At 45.3% G+C, this 20,243-nt stretch overlaps 1 protein-coding gene across 7 annotated transcripts in view; it reads right to left on the reverse strand.

Annotated features, from left to right (window-relative positions):
- LOC105027987 (adhesion G-protein coupled receptor G7) overlaps positions 1–20,243 on the reverse strand; it is a 46,944-nt gene that overhangs the window by 13,269 nt on the left and 13,432 nt on the right. For 4 of the 7 annotated variants that reach the window (XM_020042248.3, XM_029116548.2, XM_029116550.2 and 1 more), the window contains exons 2-8: positions 12,862–15,645; positions 10,875–10,979; positions 10,630–10,739; positions 10,339–10,485; positions 10,172–10,257; positions 9,009–9,142; positions 8,510–8,623 (exon numbers count right to left, since the gene is read on the reverse strand). In XM_020042248.3, coding sequence (XP_019897807.3) covers positions 8,510–8,623; positions 9,009–9,142; positions 10,172–10,257; positions 10,339–10,485; positions 10,630–10,739; positions 10,875–10,979; positions 12,862–15,645 — 3,480 coding nt within the window. Of the gene's footprint in view, positions 1–7,820; positions 7,902–8,509; positions 8,624–9,008; positions 9,143–10,171; positions 10,280–10,338; positions 10,486–10,629; positions 10,740–10,874; positions 10,980–12,861; positions 15,646–20,243 lie in introns of those variants that run through there. The other 3 variants (XM_010900397.4, XM_029116552.2, XM_029116553.2) reach the window with 3 other exon arrangements.

Here is a 20,243-nt window from a genome sequence, read left to right on the forward strand (position 1 = left end):
TCTGGTATGCCACTGCAGATAGGTGTTCTGTAGCGAAAATAACAGCAACGTCCTAGGCCCAAACGACTTCGACTGGGCGTGACCAATACACTTTGATTTTATATCTGTAATTAATATGTATTGATCCCCCAGTGATGCCAGCGATTTGCTAGTCAATGGGAGAAATATCTGTCACACTTTGCTCATCTCCTGTAGTTTGGACACTGGAGTGCAGCACATCGCTTTCTCACATCCACCTTAAATGATCTCTGACCACTTAATTTTATTTACAACAGCAGCCACGTCTAGCAATGCTGAATTTCTATGATTGTTTGTTTGGCTACTTGATACGTTTTGAAAAAGGACATTTCTGATTCTATATCAGATCATATTATGTGAATTTCACATTATGGCAATTAATAGACTGACTGTCTGATTTATATGTCTTGCAGGCTCTTGTCCTACATAATGGACAAGAGGTAATTGTCAATAGCAATCTATATTTGTCAATAATCAATGTACTATTTTTGGTCAAAACAGCAGTGTTATGCAGAAACTAAAATAAATAGTTGATTATACTAGGTGTGTAATAAGGTTATTACATTCCTCTGATTTCATGTGTTCTATGTGCCATCTTAAATCCTTGTTAATGTAGTGCAGTTTATCATCCTTTTCTCTTATAAAGAGGGTTTTCCGGGTCTTTTCTCTCAAATCCGGGCTTCCCCTTATAACACCCGTGTTTCTTGTCACACCGCTATGAACTGTGGGCAATTCCCTCAGGCAAAGTCTGCAGAAATGCGGACTTACAAAAGGGTGCATAAAGTGCTCAACATGTCTGCGAAAGGGCCCTTGGGCACTTGATGATTTGACAGCGGGACAGCCCTAAGCCCTCACAGACTTAGAGAGAACACGTTTCAAAGTCTGTGAGTGTGGACATTGGGATTGGGCCAATGTGTCTGATTTATCAACGGAAGCATGTGAGTGTGATAATTCATAATAATTTTGTGCGCACGCGAATCGTAGGATTTCCCGTACACCAGAATTTAGTTAGAAACGTACGCTAGATTGATACATTAGGCACCAGGGGGACAAGCTACCAATTCCTCCCTTTCAATCGGGAGTGCTAACAATAAAATTTGACAAGATATGTCATATCTTTTTCACAAGAAATGGGCCAGAAAAAAAGAGCGGTGAGAGCAGTGGTGCTGCCATAGATTTTCTTTTGCTGGTAGCTCGACGTTTCAGTTAGTGTGCTCTAAAATGTTGAGTTTCCCTTGACACTGTACACACAGATACACACACCCGCTCTGCAGGGATCTAATGAACGAGCGAACTAAAGGGAGATTGTATTTAACAAAAACGACAACAACAGATTACGTCATGCGATGCCAATTCCATCGATCAGAACTCTTAAAGGAGTACGAACAGAGACAAAATTCTCTTGGCACAATTTAACCATTTATTATTTGCAAATAATAGACACACGTCAAATGCTTACAAACATAATCATCCGAGGAGTCTCTAACTTAATACATGAACAGCTCGTATTTATCAAGGAAAAAGGGGTGTGGTAAATAGATAGCCATCTGTCTTGTGTCACATGGATTATACCCAAAGGCAGGGCTGTCCTCCCCCACCTTATCCTTCCAGCCATAATGTTTACTGTTGTGTTTACCTAAAGGGGACAACTGACCTTACTTCCCCCCAAGGACCACATTCCTAAGAAACAAAAGGACTGACACCCTTCTTTGTCTAGGCAGGAGAATATGGTCAAAGTACCTAATAATCCTCTGATATTATACAGACATGTGTGTCACAATCAAAGTAAAGATTTACAAACCAGCCAATAGAAAGACAGACATTTCTCAAATGTACCTTAGTTCAAAACTGCCATAACAGTCACCAGCTGGCCAGACCTGCCCCCCTCTACTCCACCAAACACGAGCACACACACTGACCATGCATACCACACATTCCCGCGACTTGGCAGAGAGATGAGAGATAATAGATTGGCTAATCCCGAACTCTAAACCGTACAAAATCATAAAAACAGTTATGCAGCAAACAACAGACACTGGTTTGTGCACATTTCAACCACAGATCACAAACGTATTAACACCTTGACTGATTAATCAACAGTATTCTGTTACATGTTATATGAATGAGCATATAGATAACCATAAGGAGTCCCAAATTGTGCCTCAACCACCAAATGCTTTACATTTCTAATAAGCAGCAGAAGGGGAAATTGCACTCACCATGAGAAATCTTCATAACAAAACAATCCGCCAGTTGTTTTGGTTGAGTGCAAAAGCATCAGTAATTTTGTCGCTGTCCAGGGTCCTTGTTCTCTCAGTGTTCATTGCCAATAGTGCCAGGTTCTGGTTCGAGAGTCCCCACTGCTGTTCCTCAGGTAGTTTTTTAAACGAGGCAGACAAGAAAAACTGCGCTCACAGCTTACTGATGTCACGGGATGGGTCAGAGATATGGATATCAGTTTGTACAAGTCTATAAATGCATCTCCTGAGTGCTGGGGATCGTATGTCCCTGTTCATCTTTTCTTTGCAGTAGCCGTGGAGCCTGGTAGAGCTCTGTGGACAGGTTTTCCTCACTGAATCCATAGTGATGGGCTGTATGCCCTGTTTGTTCATAAAAGATGTGGACTGGCACAGCTCTAAGTACATAATTTGTCTTGAAAAGCGCCTTTTCATCTCCATTACCAATCTGTCTATAACAGGATAGAAAGAGTGTGTTTTCAGGTCATCCATGCTGTCTAAGCGTCCTCTCTCTAACGGGGCATCCACAACAAAATCTTCCAGATGTCGAGCTGTTTTGGCCTGCCTTCTCTCACCCAGTGGAGCCTGTGTTGCAATTCCTGTATTTGCGCACAGGTCTTCTGTCTGCTTTTGGTTTTCTTTCCATGTTTCATCTGTGCGCTTTTCTGAGATGGCAGTGATTACGGACTGGGCCAGATCATCTGCCGTTACCAGATCAAATGTGGGGGACTGTAGCTGATCCGACATGAACTTGGTCTTTCTGAACAGTCCTCTAAAAGAATGAGATGCAAAACAAACATCTCGTCAATGATGGCACTGACAGCTCTTGCCTCTGTGGTTTTGACTGGCAGATGACATCACGCAAGGTAGCCCGGATTGCTGGGAGAGTTTTCTTGACTGCTCAGATTACATTATACAGGCATGCCCATCGAGTTTCACATAGCTTCTTGAGGTCTCCGCGCTGCGCTGTTGGCTGAAGTTCATGTTGTCTTTTCATGAAAAGATTGTGCACCACTGACCCAGAAAAAAACCTGTACAGAATTTTTAGTGTCTCAAAAAACTCCACTGCAGTGTTGAATTACTTCTTGTCCACTGTCGCAATTACCCCAATTAGATGACTCCTTACCCTCACTGTGGCTTCGCTGTGCGATCCGCTGGCAAGCTGTATAGCGTAGGCTTTCTACCACAGCCTTCATGTACCTTCGGTTCTCCATAACCAATGCCGAATGTCCCTTGTGTTAGATTGTGTCCAGTTTTGATCCATGAACAAAATTAATGCAACCAGAAGTCAAAGGAGAGCCATCTTTATTCAGCATGAGGCTACGATGTTAACCTTCCATTTCTTTCATTTTTCTCTCCAATAATTACAAGTTAACACAGTCCTTTATTCCAATACACATAGTAGGCGGTCAGTGATTGTAGCCAACCATAACACAGTCTATTATCCTCCAATAAGAAAGGTTTATCCTACATGGTACGCTTGTATGTTCCAACCTCCCCTATGGTCCATGGGTCTATCGATAGAATCTATGACAATCATATGGACAGTTCCTAGCAGGAGGTGTTGACAGGGTGTATGGGGCCTATCAGTAATGGCCACCACATCTTATCTATTGTCCATTGTTCAGCATTAGTCAGCACACACAGTGGGGAGAACAGGTATTTGATACACTGCAGATTTTGCAGGTTTTCCCACTCACAAAGCATGTAGAAGTCTGTCATTTTTATCATAGGTACACTTCAACTGTGAGTGACGGAATCTAAAACAAAAATCCAGAAAATCCCATTGTATGATTTTTAAGTAATTCATTTGCATGACATAAGTATTTGATACATCAGAAAAGCAGAACTTCCTATTTGGTACAGAAACCTTTGTTTGCAATTACAGAGATCATACGTTTCCTGTAGTTCTTGACCAGATTTGCACACACTGCAGCAGGGATTTTGGCTCACTTCTCCAAATAGACCTTCTCCAGATCCTTCAGGTTTCAGGGCTGTCGCTGGGCAATACGGACTTTCAGCTCCCTCCAAAGATTTTCTATTGGGTTCACGTCTGGAGACTGGCTAGGCCACTCCAGGACCTTGAGATGCTTCTTACGGAGCCACTCCTTAGTTGCCCTGTCTGTGTGTTTCGGGTCGTTGTCATGCTGGAAGACCCAGCCATGACCCATCTTCAATTCTCTTACTGAGGGAAGAAGGTTGTTGGCCAAGATCTCGCGATACATGGCCCCATCCATCCTCCCCTCGATATAGTGCAGTCATCCATTCCCCTTTGCAGAAAAGCATCCCCAAAGAATGATGTTTCCACCTCCATGCTTCATGGCTGGGATGGTGTTCTTGGGGTTGTAGTCATCCTTCTACTTCCTCCAAACACGTCGAGTGGAGTTCAGACCAAAAAACTCTATTTTGGTCTCATCAGACCACATGACCTTCTCCCATTCCTCCTCTGGATAATCCAGATGGTCATTGGCAAAATTCAGACGGGCCTGGACATGCGCTGGCTTGAGCAGGGGGACCTTGCGTGCGCTGCAGGATTTTAATCCATGGTGGCGTAGTGTTACTAATGGTTTTCTTTGAGACTGTGGTCCCCGCTCTCTTCAGGTCATTGACCAGGTCCTGCCATGTAGTTCTGGGCTGATCCCTCACCTTCCTCATGATCATTGATGCCCCACGAGGTGAGATCTTACATGGAGCCCCACACCGAGGGATATTGACCATCATCTTGAACTTATTCCATTTTCTAATAATTGCGCCAACAGTTGTTGCCAAGCTGCTTGCCTATTGTCCTGTAGCCCATTCCAGCCTTGTGCAGGTCTACAATTCTATCCCTTACACAGCTCTCTGGTCTTGGCCATTGTGGAGAGGTTGGAGTCTGTTTGATTGAGTGTGTGGACAGGTGTCTTTTATACAGGTAACGAGTTCAAACAGGTGCAGTTAATACAGGTAATGAGTGGAGAACAGGAGGGCTTCTTAAAGAAAAACTAACAGGTCTGTGAGAGCCGGAATTCTTACGGGTTGGTAGGTGATCAAATACTTATGTCATGCAATAAAATGCAAATCAATTATTTAAAAATCATACAATGTGATTTTCTGGATTTTTGTTTTAGATTCCATCTCTCACAGTTGAAGTGTACCTATGATAAAAATGACAGACCTCTACATGCTTTATAAGTAGGAAAACCTGCGAAATCGGCAGTGTATCAAGTACTTGTTCTCCCCACTGTATTTGTTGTGTTGAGTTTCTCATGCCTATTTCCTATCACTTGTCAAGCATGTTTGCTATTTTTGAGCCACTAGTCTCTTTTTGTTTAAACTTACACCATGTTTCCATTCCAAATTTGTGTCCTGCACTTTCATGATGACTCTTCAGAGATGCTGATGCTTTTTGCCAGTTGTTGATCCCGTTGCTGTTAAATGCTGGCTCCAAATGAAATCCATGACCGCGTTTTGAAAAATGCTGACATGCAAAGCAAAATGATGCAAACCAGCTTTTGTTAAAACTTCTCTGCTGATTCCCAAAAAGCTGTGCAGGTTTTTTTTAAAGAACTGGTCGCCTCTGGCCCTCTTGGGGATGATTGCTAATGTGATTTTCAGCAGTGTTAGCATCCTCAGCAGCAATCGCGGCCACGGTCAGGGCCTCCCCTTCCTCGTCTCCATTCTCCGGTGGCTTTTCTTCGTCCTGGTTGGTGACAGGTACACTGTCTCTCTGTCTCATTTGGAGGTTTTGATAAAGCCTCCTCATGTTGATGTTTAGGGAGTAAAAACCTAGCCAAAGCTAGTGTTACACTCACTTTGCTAATACGATCACCTGTGTTGGCTTTATGTTTTTTAGTCTAAAAATAATTCGTTTGAATGTATTTATTCATTTTTCAAATATAAATTAATAAACCACAGCAATTTCTTGGGGTGCAAAGGGGCTGCTAGGGTAGCTACAGCACCCCCAAGCCCCTCCCTGGCACCGCCCCTGGGTGAGAGAAGAACCTAACACTGGCAGCAATAGTAAAAATTTATCACAAAGTTCGATTGAGCGATGCACAGCCTTTCTATTGAAACAACGCATAATTCGGACTTGGGTATACAAAAACGCTTCTTTCGTGAGAGTTCATGCCTGATGCAGACACACTGGGAACCGAATTACATAGTCTAAAACCGATTTGCTAGCACAAGAGGCTGACGACATCAATTGTTCTTTTAAAACTATAAAAGGACCATGAACTGTACGGCCAAATACTAGCTCGGCAGGACTGATGCCAAGAGATTCCTGCACAGTTTCATGCACAGTGAACAACACAGTTGGAATTCCCTCTATCCTCTCCCTTCCACTCCCTGGACAGTATTTACACAGTGCAGACTTTGATGCCAATGTACTAGTACACCCTGGGACTCGGTTTGGTTTAAATGTTGTGCTTAATACCAAGAGACTTTAAAACCTGTGCAAACATCTTAAAAAGAAAGTTTGTGCTTTGATGTGTCGGAAATATTTTGAAAATCCAAAAGAGGAAAGAAATTCCAAAGTTGAGTAGCCTCTGGAAAAAGAGTTGAGAGACACATAGCAAAAACTGATTACCAGAATTAGACTTGGGCAGCGTACCAACACAATCTACCACTAAATGTTCAAACGGTTCTCCTATTACCGGGATAGGACGAAGAGGAACTTGCAGAATAACCTGATGGTGCTTTCCTACGATTTGACGTGTGACATGATTTAAAATATGCAGCTACATCAGACTTTAATGCTGGCCAAAATAAATGTCTCATGACACAATAGTAAATTTTATTAATGCCTAAGTGGCCAGACCAGGGGTATTCATGTGGTAGAGAAAGAACTTGTTCACTACAATTTGATAGACGGTGCTTCAAAGTCGATTTGCGCATCAGGATCTCTTTGTCAATAAAATATGCTATTGTTTTCCATTCAGCTTCTTTGCTTACAATAGAAGCAAACTATTTCCCAAAGGCTTGGATCAGGCCTCTGAGAAACAGCCAGCTGTTCCCTTGTTACTGGTAACTGTTTAACAACAACACTAAAATCAGAAATATGTTTGGTTTTATGGCAAAGGGGCTTTGGAGGTAGAGAAGGGTTAATCTTCAGTAAATAATGGAGCTAGTACAAACTCAGATAATTCACCCCTTTTCGCCAAATTTCCATGACTGGGCACGCGAGACCACACGCAGGCAGTGCCAAAAAAATACATAAAGACTTCCTACGTACTGTAAACAACAATGGAGCTGAGTAACCAAACTTACAGGGAGTGGCACTCACACCTAACCTAATGTATTTAACAGAAAATCACCTACGGGATAAGTGTAGACCCCTGGGCGTCTTACCTGTTTCTCTTCCTCAAATGAAACAAGAATTAATAATAATTCTAAATGAATAACAATAATTACAAGACAGACGTGGGAGATCTAGTTACACAACCAAGGTTACAACAGAAAACACACAAAATGTAACTACGCGGACTAAAGACAGAAGTGGCAACAATGTCTCCTAAAGTCAACAATGAAGCTCATCTCCTCTGGATGCTTTCAAGGCTATATTGAAAAGGGTGGCACAGTAAGGACCTGACATGCGGGCGGTAAGTGGATTGGCTGATGAGTAGGCGGGAACAAGAGGACAAATAGAGAATGGCAGAGGGATGGACCAATCCTGGGAAACCTGATGTGTGAAGGATAGAGGAGAGCAGTACACAAGAAAACACAATTACACACAGTAATGTGTGTGAACGTAACACGCATAGACGCGTGTTTATAATTTAATGCACGATGACGCAGTTGCGCTTTACGTTCGCGGCCGTCTGTTCTCTTTCATTCAATCTTATGTGCAACTACCCTACGTGTGTCATTTGTTTAACCTTAACTCACTTTTTGTTTAAAACAAAGGTACATGTATATGTGTATGTAAATTAGTATATGTTTAAATGTGAACCATTAGATTAATGTTGGTAATTTTTTGGAAGGAAATCTGAGAGGAAAGCAACCAACCAATGTCTAAAAGACCAATAGAAATCAAGCTGGACTTCTATGTTAAAAGAAAGAAGATGAGATATCAAATCACATGTTATAATTTTTGAAGTGCGCAGTAAATTAGCTTTAACTTTCTAAAAAAGTTGGACTAAAACTAATTCCTTTTAGCACTCCAGGAAACATTCTAGCCCAATATGAGCTTTAGACACTACAAAACAGCAGTTTTTGTCAACAGTTGTAAAATGAAATCAAAGTTTGAAATAACTTGCATATCAACATTGGCTTACCTGGTGTGAATTTTATAACCATCTGGACATCAGTAGGACCTGCGTTGCCAACTATCCTTTCAGAGAAATTAGTGTTGAGCTGAATTCTGTTGGCCACAAAATTATCAGATGTTCCTGGTGGAAAAGATTTCTGTTAAAATATACAGCTCCAGCTAAAATTAAGAGACCAATTCACCTTTTTTTTCCCTTTCCAAACAAGTTGAAAAGGAAGGTTTTGAGTGAGGAACAGAAGCGTTCAATTTGCAGTGGTCTCTTAATTTGAACCCTTCGGTTCCTCACTCAAAACCTTACTTATTGACTTTTTTGGAAAGGAAAGAAAAAGGTGCAGTGGTCTCATAATTTTTTCCGTAGCTGTATATTTAAGATAGCTGTGGAGAAACATTCGAGATGGAGTTTGAAATTATGAGAATATAGAACATGATCAAGTCAGTCAAAAATATTGTAACTATCATAAATATATAGTATAAGTAAGGGAAGGTTCACTAGCAGTCCCACCCACCAGTGAAAGCAGTAAACTTGATCCCTGCGGTGTCCTGTGGTACCTGGGCAGACTGCACTACCAGGTTAGGCTGGACTATCAAGGAAACGTTACTTTGCTGTTTCAGGGAGAACTGCTCCAAAGTAATCGTGAGGCTGAGAAAAAATACATAATGGTTTTAATCTAATGTAAAAATATAAGCATGCATTTTTCTGATCTGATAGTTGATGCTGAATGCTTAAAAATGGAAACGTCACACGCTTCATCTACCACTCCTGTGTTCCTACAATCTATCAATGTAAACCATCTGCTTTCTGTAAATAATAATAATACAATGTTAACTCTGATAATTGTGCAACAACTAATGGGCAACGAAATAAAACTTGACATCCCCCTGTGACCCAATTATACTCATAGCAAGGAGTTAATACAATCCCCATGTTTGCCATGTAACGGCAGTCAAATTAAGAGTCATTCACTAATTAATGAAGGGGCATCCAGTATTCCACAGCGAATTTATAAACGTTCTCGCCATGTTATTAGTATATAATTTGATTTGAAACAGTTGGGGCATGTCTACAGACCCTGCTGTTGTTACCTGGCATATTTTACTGGGGTGGTTAGCTAGCTAATTTAAGAAACATTGCATTTAGATTTGTTGTCTTCGACCTGGTTAGCTTCTGTTTTCTATTATTAAGTGGCTGGCATAAGCTTGATCGAATGTAAATGTATATCAGGGTTTTCCAAATCTCTTATCGGGCTCCCAATATTTTTCACATTTTAGTTTAATTTCTGTACAAATTAATTGAGGGCGATAAAACCAAAACTCTGCTTGTTTTTCGTTGTACTAAATTCTGTGTCATCACTGCAAATGTTTTCACCTAAGATTTTGAATGAGCTTTATATATTGAGGACTTCTGTATCTGCTTAGTTAAACCAACTAGGGCCTGTCTTTTTGGATTTAAAAAGACTCTGAACCCAGGTTACTGTATTAACACATAAGCTGGAAATTAGATAACGATTTATTTTCAGATTTTAGCCAGACAAGTTAAACTATCGTATCCCAAATACAAATGTACATAGGGTGGAATTTCTGGGATCTCAGACAACCCCTAGAGTTAAGTGGTTTGGTTGGTGGGATCAAAGTTTAAACACACAAACACAGACCACACCCACACCTGTACCTCTTAACGGCGGTGCTGGCCTGTGTACTCGTCTGACTGGCATTGAGTAGCTGGCTGATGGTAGTAATTGCTGCCACAGCGATGTCCTGAAATATTAAACCAGAACATGTCCAAATCATTGAAGGAAAATGACTCAATTTCAAGCTCAAACATATTAAACGTTATACCTGGGTGATACTTTGAGTAAAATTTAGCAGTTTGTTAGTGATCTCAGCTGCGGTGTTGATGTTGTCAGCTGATAGCTTCTCTGGTTTGGAGGTCAGAATCTGAGTACTGGAGGCTAGATTCAGTAGATTATCTGAACCGCTGGTGACCTGAATAAAGGAGAATCATGAGCTGCAAGTAAAAGTCAATTCTAAGATTGCCACCTCACAAAAATGACCATAATTGACCATTAGAAAACATCAAAAATCTAGACGTATTATTATCATTAGGATGTAATAAGCTTAATAACTTACGTTTTCTTTAATTTCACTAAGGGTCAAATCACACTTTAAATCTTGAGGAACACCAAAACTCGGAGAGCCACTGGAATTCAAGCATCTTGCTGAAGCTATTGATAAACCTGCTGGAGAAGAGGAACCCAAAAAAGATTTCTGACACATAATACACATTTTATTTGTATTTTATTTAGATGTGGATTTGTGACTGATTAAGCAATTGTTTATTTCAATGTCATATTAAGTCAATATACAGTAAGTACCATTAATGGTATTCTCAAGACACAACTCTGCTGAATAACCAAACCAGCCAATCGTTGTCTTTGGGAAGGAGAATCTGTCAATCTTGATTGAATTGCAGAAGTTCTCTATTGAAGTAAAATACATTTCAGTATTAGCAAAATATATTATTGAAGCTTATATAGATTGCATGTTACATTTTTTGTTGTAGGAGTGTGGTGTAGACTCATGACATTAAAGGGGCATAATATCTAATGTTTGCATTGTTATTCAAAGAAACCTCAATACTATTTTTGTGGTAATAGTGGATTAAAGGGGTTTCATTACATTTACTCACCAAAAATAGTCTGTGTGCTTACAAAGGTACATCCTAAAATGCAGCATTTCTATTGGTCAACAGAAGAAGCACCAGTTGAAGACTGTGAGGCCCTGCTTAACCTTACAACCCTCTCAGTGGTAGACAAATGCACCACCCTCTGGGTGACTTTGAGGCAGTTACTTTACCGCTCTGCCATTCAGGGATACCTGAGATTCAGCTTTATCATGGAAATTCTCAATTTGAGTGTGCATGCACCCAAAATAAGTTCTGCTAAACAGATATGAAACACTACCATTCCACAATTACTACACATTTTTGATTTCTTTCTTAGGCCCAAATTAGACCAGATACATGACAATTTAAATGTAACCCTGCACAGATCCAAAGGTTTGTTATTGTATTTTAAGCTTCTTATCAAAAAAGAAAGATTTAAGTTAATGCAATTATTGCCATACTATGATTACCCATTGCTGCACTGTGTCTAAATATTTCCTTGGTCACCTGAATAGTGTATGTTTTTTGTCAACATCTACAGTGCCTCTCAAAAGTGTTTGCCCACCTTAGACTTAAACAATTTTAAACAACATGACATCAAAATGGATTGAATTAGTATTTACCACTAATCAATAGAAAAACGTAAATAATGTCAAAGTAAAATCCACAAATTGCACAAAATTAATAACAAATATACAACAGAAAACAATTGAGTCATAGCCCTTTGCTATGACTCCTGAATGAGCTATGGTGCAACCAATAGTAATTAGTTGAATGGAGTCCACCTTTGTGCAATTAAGGCATTTCACATGATTTCAGGTTAAATACACCGGTCTTGGGGAGGTCCAACAATTATTTAGTCAAATTTCTAACAAAATCTACACCAGCAAGACAAAGGAAATCTGGAATAAGGTTCTTCTAAAGCACCACTCAGGGGTAGGATTAGAACATTTCCATGGCATTGCATATCGCTTGGAGCACAGTAAAGCCAATTTTTAAAAGGGAATAATGCTGATCTAAAATGTCAAGTTAATAAATAACTTGAAGTAATTTTAAGTTTATCTTTTAAATGTTTATACATATGTTTATACATACGTATTCAAATATTTTTCGACTTGCTCTTCGACCTGTCTATCCGCTTGCATTGACCTGTAGTTTCCTCGTACTCGCTTTAAATGCTCAAATTACTATCCCCTTAAACCACTCAGGACTAGCTAATGCAGTACTATTAGGGTCTAGTTTGGTAATGGAAGAGGATGATGACACAAGTTGTTTTTATTTTAATTAAATGTTAATAAATAAATGTAAACATTATAGGCAGGATTCTAAACAATGTCTGTAGTAGTGTGTTGTAGACTACTGTAGTATGGTATTGTGGTGTAGGCAATACTGTGGTATTGTGGTGTAGGCAGTACTGTGGTATTAGGATGTAGACTGTAACGTAGTGTGGTGTAGACTGTAGCGTAGTAGTGTGGTTTAGACTGTAGTGTATTAATGTGGTTTAGACTGTAGTGTATTAATGTGGTTTAGACTGTAGTGTATTAATGTGGTTTAGACTGTAGTGTATTAATGTGGTTTAGACTGTAGTGTATTAATGTGGTTTAGACTGTAGTGTATTAATGTGGTTTAGACTGTAGTGTACTAGTGTGGTATAGAATGTAGTGTAGTAGTGTGGTAGTGTACAGGTGTAGACTAACCCTTTGAACAGGTCGTCCCAGTCCATTCATCAGGACAGATACAGACTCCACTCTGCAGCTCACCGCCATTGATACAGACCAATGGAGGGATTGTGGTGGAAGAGGTGGTGGGAAGAGCAGTAGTAGTAGCTGTAGTAGTAGTTGTAGTAGTATTTGGAGAGGCAGTATTAGGAGTTGGATGAGTATTTGGATATTCAATGCTAGTAGCAGTAGTTAGAAAGGTAGAAGTCGTTGAAGGGGTAGTGGTAAATCCTGTGTTACCATCTGGTGGGTTAGTTGTAGTACCATCTGGTGGGTTAGTTGTAGTACCGTCTGAAGGGTTAGTTGTAGTACCGTCTGGAAGGTTAGTTGTAGTACCGTCTGGAGGGTTAGTTGTAGTACCATCTGTAAGGTTAGTTGTAGTAGCTTCTGGAGTGTAAATTGTAGTACCATCTGGAGGGTTAGCTGTAGAACCAACTGGAGGTTTAGTAGTAGTGACATTCGGTGGGTAAGTGGTCGTTCCATCTGGGGGGTGAGTAGTACTACCATCTGCAGGACTAGTAGTATTACCATCTGGAGGGATAGTAGTGGTAATGGCTGGATGGTTAGTAGTAGTACCATCTGGAGGGTTAGCTGTAGAACCAACTGAAGGGTTAGTTGTAGTACCGTCTGGAAGGTTAGTTGTAGTACCGTCTGGAGGGTTAGTTGTAGTACCATCTGTAAGGTTAGTTGTAGTAGCTTCTGGAGTGTAAATTGTAGTACCATCTGGAGGGTTAGCTGTAGAACCAACTGGAGGTTTAGTAGTAGTGACATTCGGTGGGTAAGTAGTCGTTCCATCTGGGGGGTGAGTAGTACTACCATCTGCAGGACTAGTAGTATGACCATCTGGAGGGATAGTAGTGGTAATGGCTGGATGGTTAGTAGTAGTACCATCTGGAGGGTTAGCTGTAGAACCAACTGGAGGTTTAGTAGTAGTGACATTCGGTGGGTAAGTAGTCGTTCCATCTGGGGGGTGAGTAGTACTACCATCTGCAGGACTAGTAGTATTACCATCTGGAGGGATAGTTGTAGTACCATCTGGATGGTTAGTTGTAGTATGATCTGGAGGGTTAGTTGTAGTACCCTCTGGAGGTTTAGTAGTAGTGACATTCGGTGGGTGAGTAGTCGTTTCATCTGGGGGGTGAGTAGTACTACCATCTGCAGGTCTAGTAGTATTACCATCTGGAGGGATAGTTGTAGTACCATCTGGATGGTTAGTTGTAGTACCATCTGGATGGTTAGTTGTAGTACCCTCTGGAGGTTTAGTAGTAGTGACATTCGGTGGGTAAGTAGTCGTTCCATCTGAGGGGTGAGTAGTACTACCATCTGCAGGACTAGTAGTATTACCATCTGGAGGGATAGTTGTAGTACCATCTGGATGGTTAGTTGTAGTACCCTCTGGAGGGTTAGTTGTAGTACCCTCTGGAGGTTTAGTAGTAGTGACCTTCGGTGGGTGAGTAGTCGTTTCATCTGGGGGGTGAGTAGTACTACCATCTGCAGGTCTAGTAGTATTACCATCTGGAGGGATAGTTGTAGTACCATCTGGATGGTTAGTTGTAGTACCCTCTGGAGGTTTAGTAGTAGTGACATTCGGTGGGTAAGTAGTCGTTCCATCTGGGGGGTGAGTAGTACTACCATCTGCAGGACTAGTAGTATTACCATCTGGAGGGATAGTAGTGGTAATGGCTGGATGGTTAGTAGTAGTACCATCTGGAGGGTTAGCTGTAGAACCAACTGGAGGTTTAGTAGTAGTGACATTCGGTGGGTAAGTAGTCGTTCCATCTGGGGGGTGAGTAGTACTACCATCTGCAGGACTAGTAGTATTACCATCTGGAGGGATAGTTGTAGTACCATCTGGATGGTTAGTTGTAGTATGATCTGGAGGGTTAGTTGTAATACGATCTGGAGGGTTAGCTGTAGTATCCTCTGCAGGGTTAGCTGTAGTATCCTCTGGAGGGTTAGTTGTAGTATCCTCTGGAGGGTTTGTTGTAGTACCATCTGGAGGGCTAGTTGTAGTACCATCTGTAAGGTTAGTTGTAGTAGCTTCTGGAGTGTAAATTGTAGTAGCTTCTGGAGTGTAAATTGTAGTAGCATCTGAAGGGTTAGTTGTAGTAGCATATGGAGGGATAGTTGTAGTAGTATCTGGAGGATTTGTTGTATTACCAGCTGGAGGTTCAGTTGTAGTCTCATCTGGAAGTTTTGTGGTAGTATGAGCTGGTGGGTCAGTGGAAATATCATTTGGAAGCTTAGTAGTATTACCAGCTGCAAGTTCAGTAGTAGTAGCATCTGGAGGGTTAGTTGTATTACCCTCTGGAGTGTTAGTTGTAGCATCTGGAAGGTTAGTTGTAGGACCATCTGGAAGGTTAGTTGTAGGACCATCTGGAAGGTTAGTTGTAGTAACATCTGGAAGGTTAGTTGTAGTAGCATCTGGAGGGTTAGTTGTAGTACCATCTGGAGGGTTAGTTGTAGTACCATCTGGAGGGTTAATTGTAGTACAATCTGGAAGGTTAGTTGTAGTACCATCTAGAGGGTAAGTTGTAGTAGCATCTAGAGGGTTAATAGTAGTAACATCCCCAGGGAAGGGAGTGCCTTCAAGGGCTTTATCACTGATGAGGGGGTGAGTAGCATTGAAGATAGTAGTAGCATAATTAGTATTAACAGTTGTCTGTATAGTCATGGTAGTGGTTTTGTCATTCTTAGGGGTATTCAGTTCAGTGGACGTTGGAATGGCAGAAAGTCTGGTGAGACCCTTATGCAGTAAAGACACTGTAGAAAAAGAACCATGCAAACAAGTTATTAGAAAAGATCCAAGTCTCAAGCAGAGTAGAAAACTTCAGTAAAATAGGAGAGAGTCAGGATCACTGCCAATAAACGATGCACATTAAACAACGGTTTCACTGTTAGGAACTTAGTCTCTAACTAGGTGGATAGTAGTTTATGTTCTGTAATATGGTGTCACGGCGGAGGTTGAGGAAGCAAGGAGGAACCGGAGAAGGCGCGGCGGATGAAGGTTTTTATATAGAACTGGAACAAAATATACAGCACGAGCGTCTTACATAGACGCATACATAAACACAGTGGCAGAGCACAATCACACACAAAGACAGGGGGAGCAGAGGGAACATATATACCGGGGGAAACAGTGATGATGAACAGGTGCACTAAACGAGACACAGGTGAAATGCATGATGAGACGGTGGTGTCAGAAAGCCGGTGACGTCGACCGCCGGGGCCCGCCCGCTGCAGGGGGAGGTGAACCAGCAGAGGTCGTAGTCGTCACAGTACCCCCCCCCTGACGCGCGGCCCCAGCCGCGCGACGGCACCGGCCTCGGGGCCGACCCGGGGGGCGCGGAGCAGGGCGATCCGGCCGACGCTGGTGGAATTCGCGGACAAGGACGGGAGCCAGGACGTCCTTCACCGGAACCCAGCTCCGCTCCTCCGGGCCGTACCCCTCCCACTCCACGAGGTATTGGAGGCCCCCCGCCCGGCGCCTCGAGTCGATGATGGAGCGGACCGAGTACGCCGGGGCCCCCTCGATGTCCAGAGGGGGAGGGGGAACCTCCCGCACCTCACACCCCTGGAGGGGACCATCCACCACCGGCCTGAGGAGAGACACATGAAACGAGGGGTTAATACGGTAGTCGGGGGGAAGGCGTAACCGATATGTTACCTCGTTGACTCTCCTCAGGACTTTAAAAGGCCCCACAAACCGCGGGGCCAGCTTCCGGCAGGGCAGGCGGAGGGGCAGGTCCCTGGACGAGAGCCAGACCCGGTCGCCCGGCCGATACACCGGGGCCTCCCCGCGGTGGCGGTCTGCATTGGTCTTTTGACGGCGGACAGCGAGCCGGAGGCGGGATTGTACTGCCTCCCATGTGCCCGCTGCCCGCCGGAACCAGTCGTCCACCGCAGGGGTACCGGTCTGGCTCGGCGTCCACGGCGCCAGGACCGGCTGGTAGCCCAGGACGCACTGGAACGGTGTCACGCCCGTGGAGGAGTGGTGCAGAGAATTCAGTGCGTATTCTGCCCACGGCAGAAACTCTGCCCACTCCCCCGGCCGGTCCTGGCAGTAGGACCGGAGGAACCTACCCACTTCTTGGTTTACCCGTTCCACCTGCCCGTTGGACTGGGGATGGTAGCCCGAGGTCAGGCTGACCGAGATCCCCAGGTGCTGCATAAAGGCTTTCCACACCCTAGACGTGAATTGGGGACCCCGGTCAGACACGATGTCCTCGGGCACCCCATAGTGCCGGAAGACGTGTGTAAACAGGGCCTCCGCGGTCTGTAGGGCAGTAGGAAGGCCGGGCAGAGGCAAGAGGCGGCAGGACTTCGAGAACCGATCCACAACGACCAGGATGGTGGTATGGCCCTGGGAAGGGGGGAGATCAGTCAAAAAATCAACAGAAAGGTGGGACCATGGTCGTTGTGGAATGGGCAAGGGGTGCAACTTGCCCACAGGTAGGTGCCGGGGTGCCTTACTCTGGGCGCACACCGAGCAGGAAGAGACGTATACCCTCACGTCCTTGGCTAAAGTGGGCCACCAGTACTTACCGGCCAGGGCGCGCACTGTTGGCCCGATGCCAGGATGACCGGAGGAGGGAGATGTATGCGCCCAGTAGATGAGGCGGTCGCGGACAGACGCCGGCACATACGTACGGCCCTCAGGGCATGTGGGCGGAGAGGGCTCGTCGCGCTGCGCTCGGGCGATGTCCGCGTCCAGTTCCCATACCACCGGTGCCACGATGCATGACTCCGGGAGCACGGGAGCATCATCCACCGGCCTCTCCTCCGTGTCATGCTGGCGGGACAGCGCGTCAGCCCCGACGTTCTTACTCCCCGGCCTGTAGGTGAGAGTAAACACAAACCGGGTGAAGAACATAGCCCACCTTGCCTGGCGAGGGGTCAGCCTCCTCGCTGCCCGCATGTACTCCAGGTTCCGGTGGTCAGTCCAGACGAGGAAAGGGTGTTTAGCCCCCTCTAACCAGTGCCTCCACGCCGACAGAGCTCGAACCACGGCCAGCAGCTCACGATCACCTATGTCGTAGTTCCGCTCCGCCGCACTGAGCTTCTGGGAGAAGAAGGCACAGGGACGGAGCGTGTTACGACACCCCGTCCGTTGGGAGAGGATGGCACCGAGCCCACAATCGGACGCGTCCACCTCCACAATGAACTGGAGCGACGGGTCGGGATGGGCCAGGACCGGAGCGGTGGTGAAACGGTGTTTCAGTTCCACAAACGCCCGCTCCGCGTCCACGGTCCACCGCAACCGGGTCGCCCCCCCCTTCAGAAGGGAGGTGATCGGAGCCGCGACCTGGCTAAAGCCCCGGATAAACCTCCTGTAATAGTTAGAGAAGCCTAAGAAACGTTGCACGTCCTTAACCGTGGTTGGGGTCGGCCAATTACGCACGGCATCAATGTGAGGCTCCTCCATAGCCACACCTGCGCTGGAAAAGTGATATCCCAGGAAGGACACAGACGACTGGAAAAACAGACACTTCTCGGCTTTCACGTACAGGTCATGCTCCAGCAGTCGAGCCAGCACTCTGCGCACTAACGAGACATGTTTAGCGCGGGTGGCAGTGAATATCAGGATGTCATCAATATACACTACCACTCCTTCGCACAACAAGTCCCGGAATACGTCGTTTACGAAGGACTGGAAGACGGAAGGAGCATTCATCAACCCGTACGGCATCACTAAATACTCGTAATGGCCAGACGTGGTACTAAAAGCAGTTTTCCACTCGTCTCCTTCCCGGATACGCACCAGGTTATAGGCACTCCTGAGGTCTAATTTAGTGAAAAAGCGGGCCCCGTGCATCCTCTCCACCTCCGCAGAGATCAAAGGGAGAGGGTAGCGGAACGGAATGGTGATCTTGTTCAGCGCCCGGTAATCGATGCACGGGCGCAAACCACCGTCCTTCTTTTTCACAAAAAAGAAACTCGAGGAGACCTGTGACTTGGAGGGCCTAATGTATCCCTGTTCCAACGCTTCCGCAACGTAGGCGTTCATAGTCTCCGTTTCGGTGCGGGACAGTGGATACACGTGACCCTTCGGGAGTGCGGCTCCATCAATGAGGTCTATCGCACAATCCCCCAGCCGGTGTGGTGGCAACACAGCAGCCTTGGCCTTGGAGAAAACCGTAGCCAAGTCCCTGTATTCGGGGGGAATGGGCACGGCAGGCGCACTGTCTGGACTCTCCACCGAGGTCGAGCCAACGGAAACACCCAAACACCTACCCTGACACTTCCGCGACCACCCCGACAGACGTCGACTAGACCAAGAGATGACAGGGTCATGTAGGGACAACCAGGGGAAACCTAAAACGACGGGGAACGTGGGTGAGTCGATCACGTGAAATGAAATGGTTTCACTGTGTCGGTTGTCGGTGACCAGGAGGAGGGGAACAGTGCAACTAGTGACCAGCCCTGACCCTAGCGGCCGGCTGTCTAGAGCTCTCACGGGCAGGGGGGTGTCGAGGGCCTGGAGGGGTATGTGTGACCGTAGGGCAAAGGACCTATCCATGAAATTCCCGGCTGCGCCTGAGTCTACCAGCGCCTTACACCGGGCAAGCAGCGAAAATCCGGGGAACCTAACAGGGACAGTGCACATAGAGAGGGAAGAGGTTAGTGGCGAATGTGCATGTGCTACCTGGGGTGATGCGGAAGTGCCCTGCCTGTCGCCTCTTGATTCAGGGAGGGAGGTGCGGTGTGGTGCAGTAAGACGGCCTCGTTGCCTCCTGGAGGCACTCCGCACCTGTCCTCCCCGACGTCTGCCCGGCAGTGCAGCCGCTCCCAATTCCATGGGGACGGCGGTGTCGGGTTGGTATGGTTGGTAGGGTGGAACGGACGGGCCTCTTCCGGGACGTCCTCGGGCAGCCAGCAGGTTGTCGAGACGGATGGACATGTCAACCAGCTGATCGAGGGAGAGGGACACGTCTCGACAAGCCAGCTCCCTCCGGACGTCCTCGCGAAGGCTACAGCGGTAGTGGTCGATCAGAGCCCGTTCGTTCCACCCCGATCCCGCTGCCAGGGTCCGGAACTCCAGTGCGAACTCCTGCGCCGACCTCGTCCCCTGCCGAAGGTGGAACAGCCGTTCACCCGCCTCTCTTCCTTCGTGCGGGTGGTCAAACACGGCTCGGAAGCGGCGGGTGAACTCGGCGTAGCTGCCCTGGGTGGGCTGCTCGGTGTTCCAGACGGCGGTGGCCCACTCCAGGGCTTTTCCGGAAAGGCAGGAGACGAGCGAGGTGATCTTCTGTGCCTCGGTCGGCGCAGGGTGCATCGCCTGGAGCGCGATGTCCAGTTGCAATAGGAATCCCTGGCAGCGGTCCGCCGCCCCGTTGTAATCCCTAGGCAAAGGGAGATGC

The sequence above is a fragment of the Esox lucius genome, chromosome 22 (genome assembly GCF_011004845.1).
Source record: "Esox lucius isolate fEsoLuc1 chromosome 22, fEsoLuc1.pri, whole genome shotgun sequence".
NCBI lineage: Eukaryota > Metazoa > Chordata > Actinopteri > Esociformes > Esocidae > Esox > Esox lucius.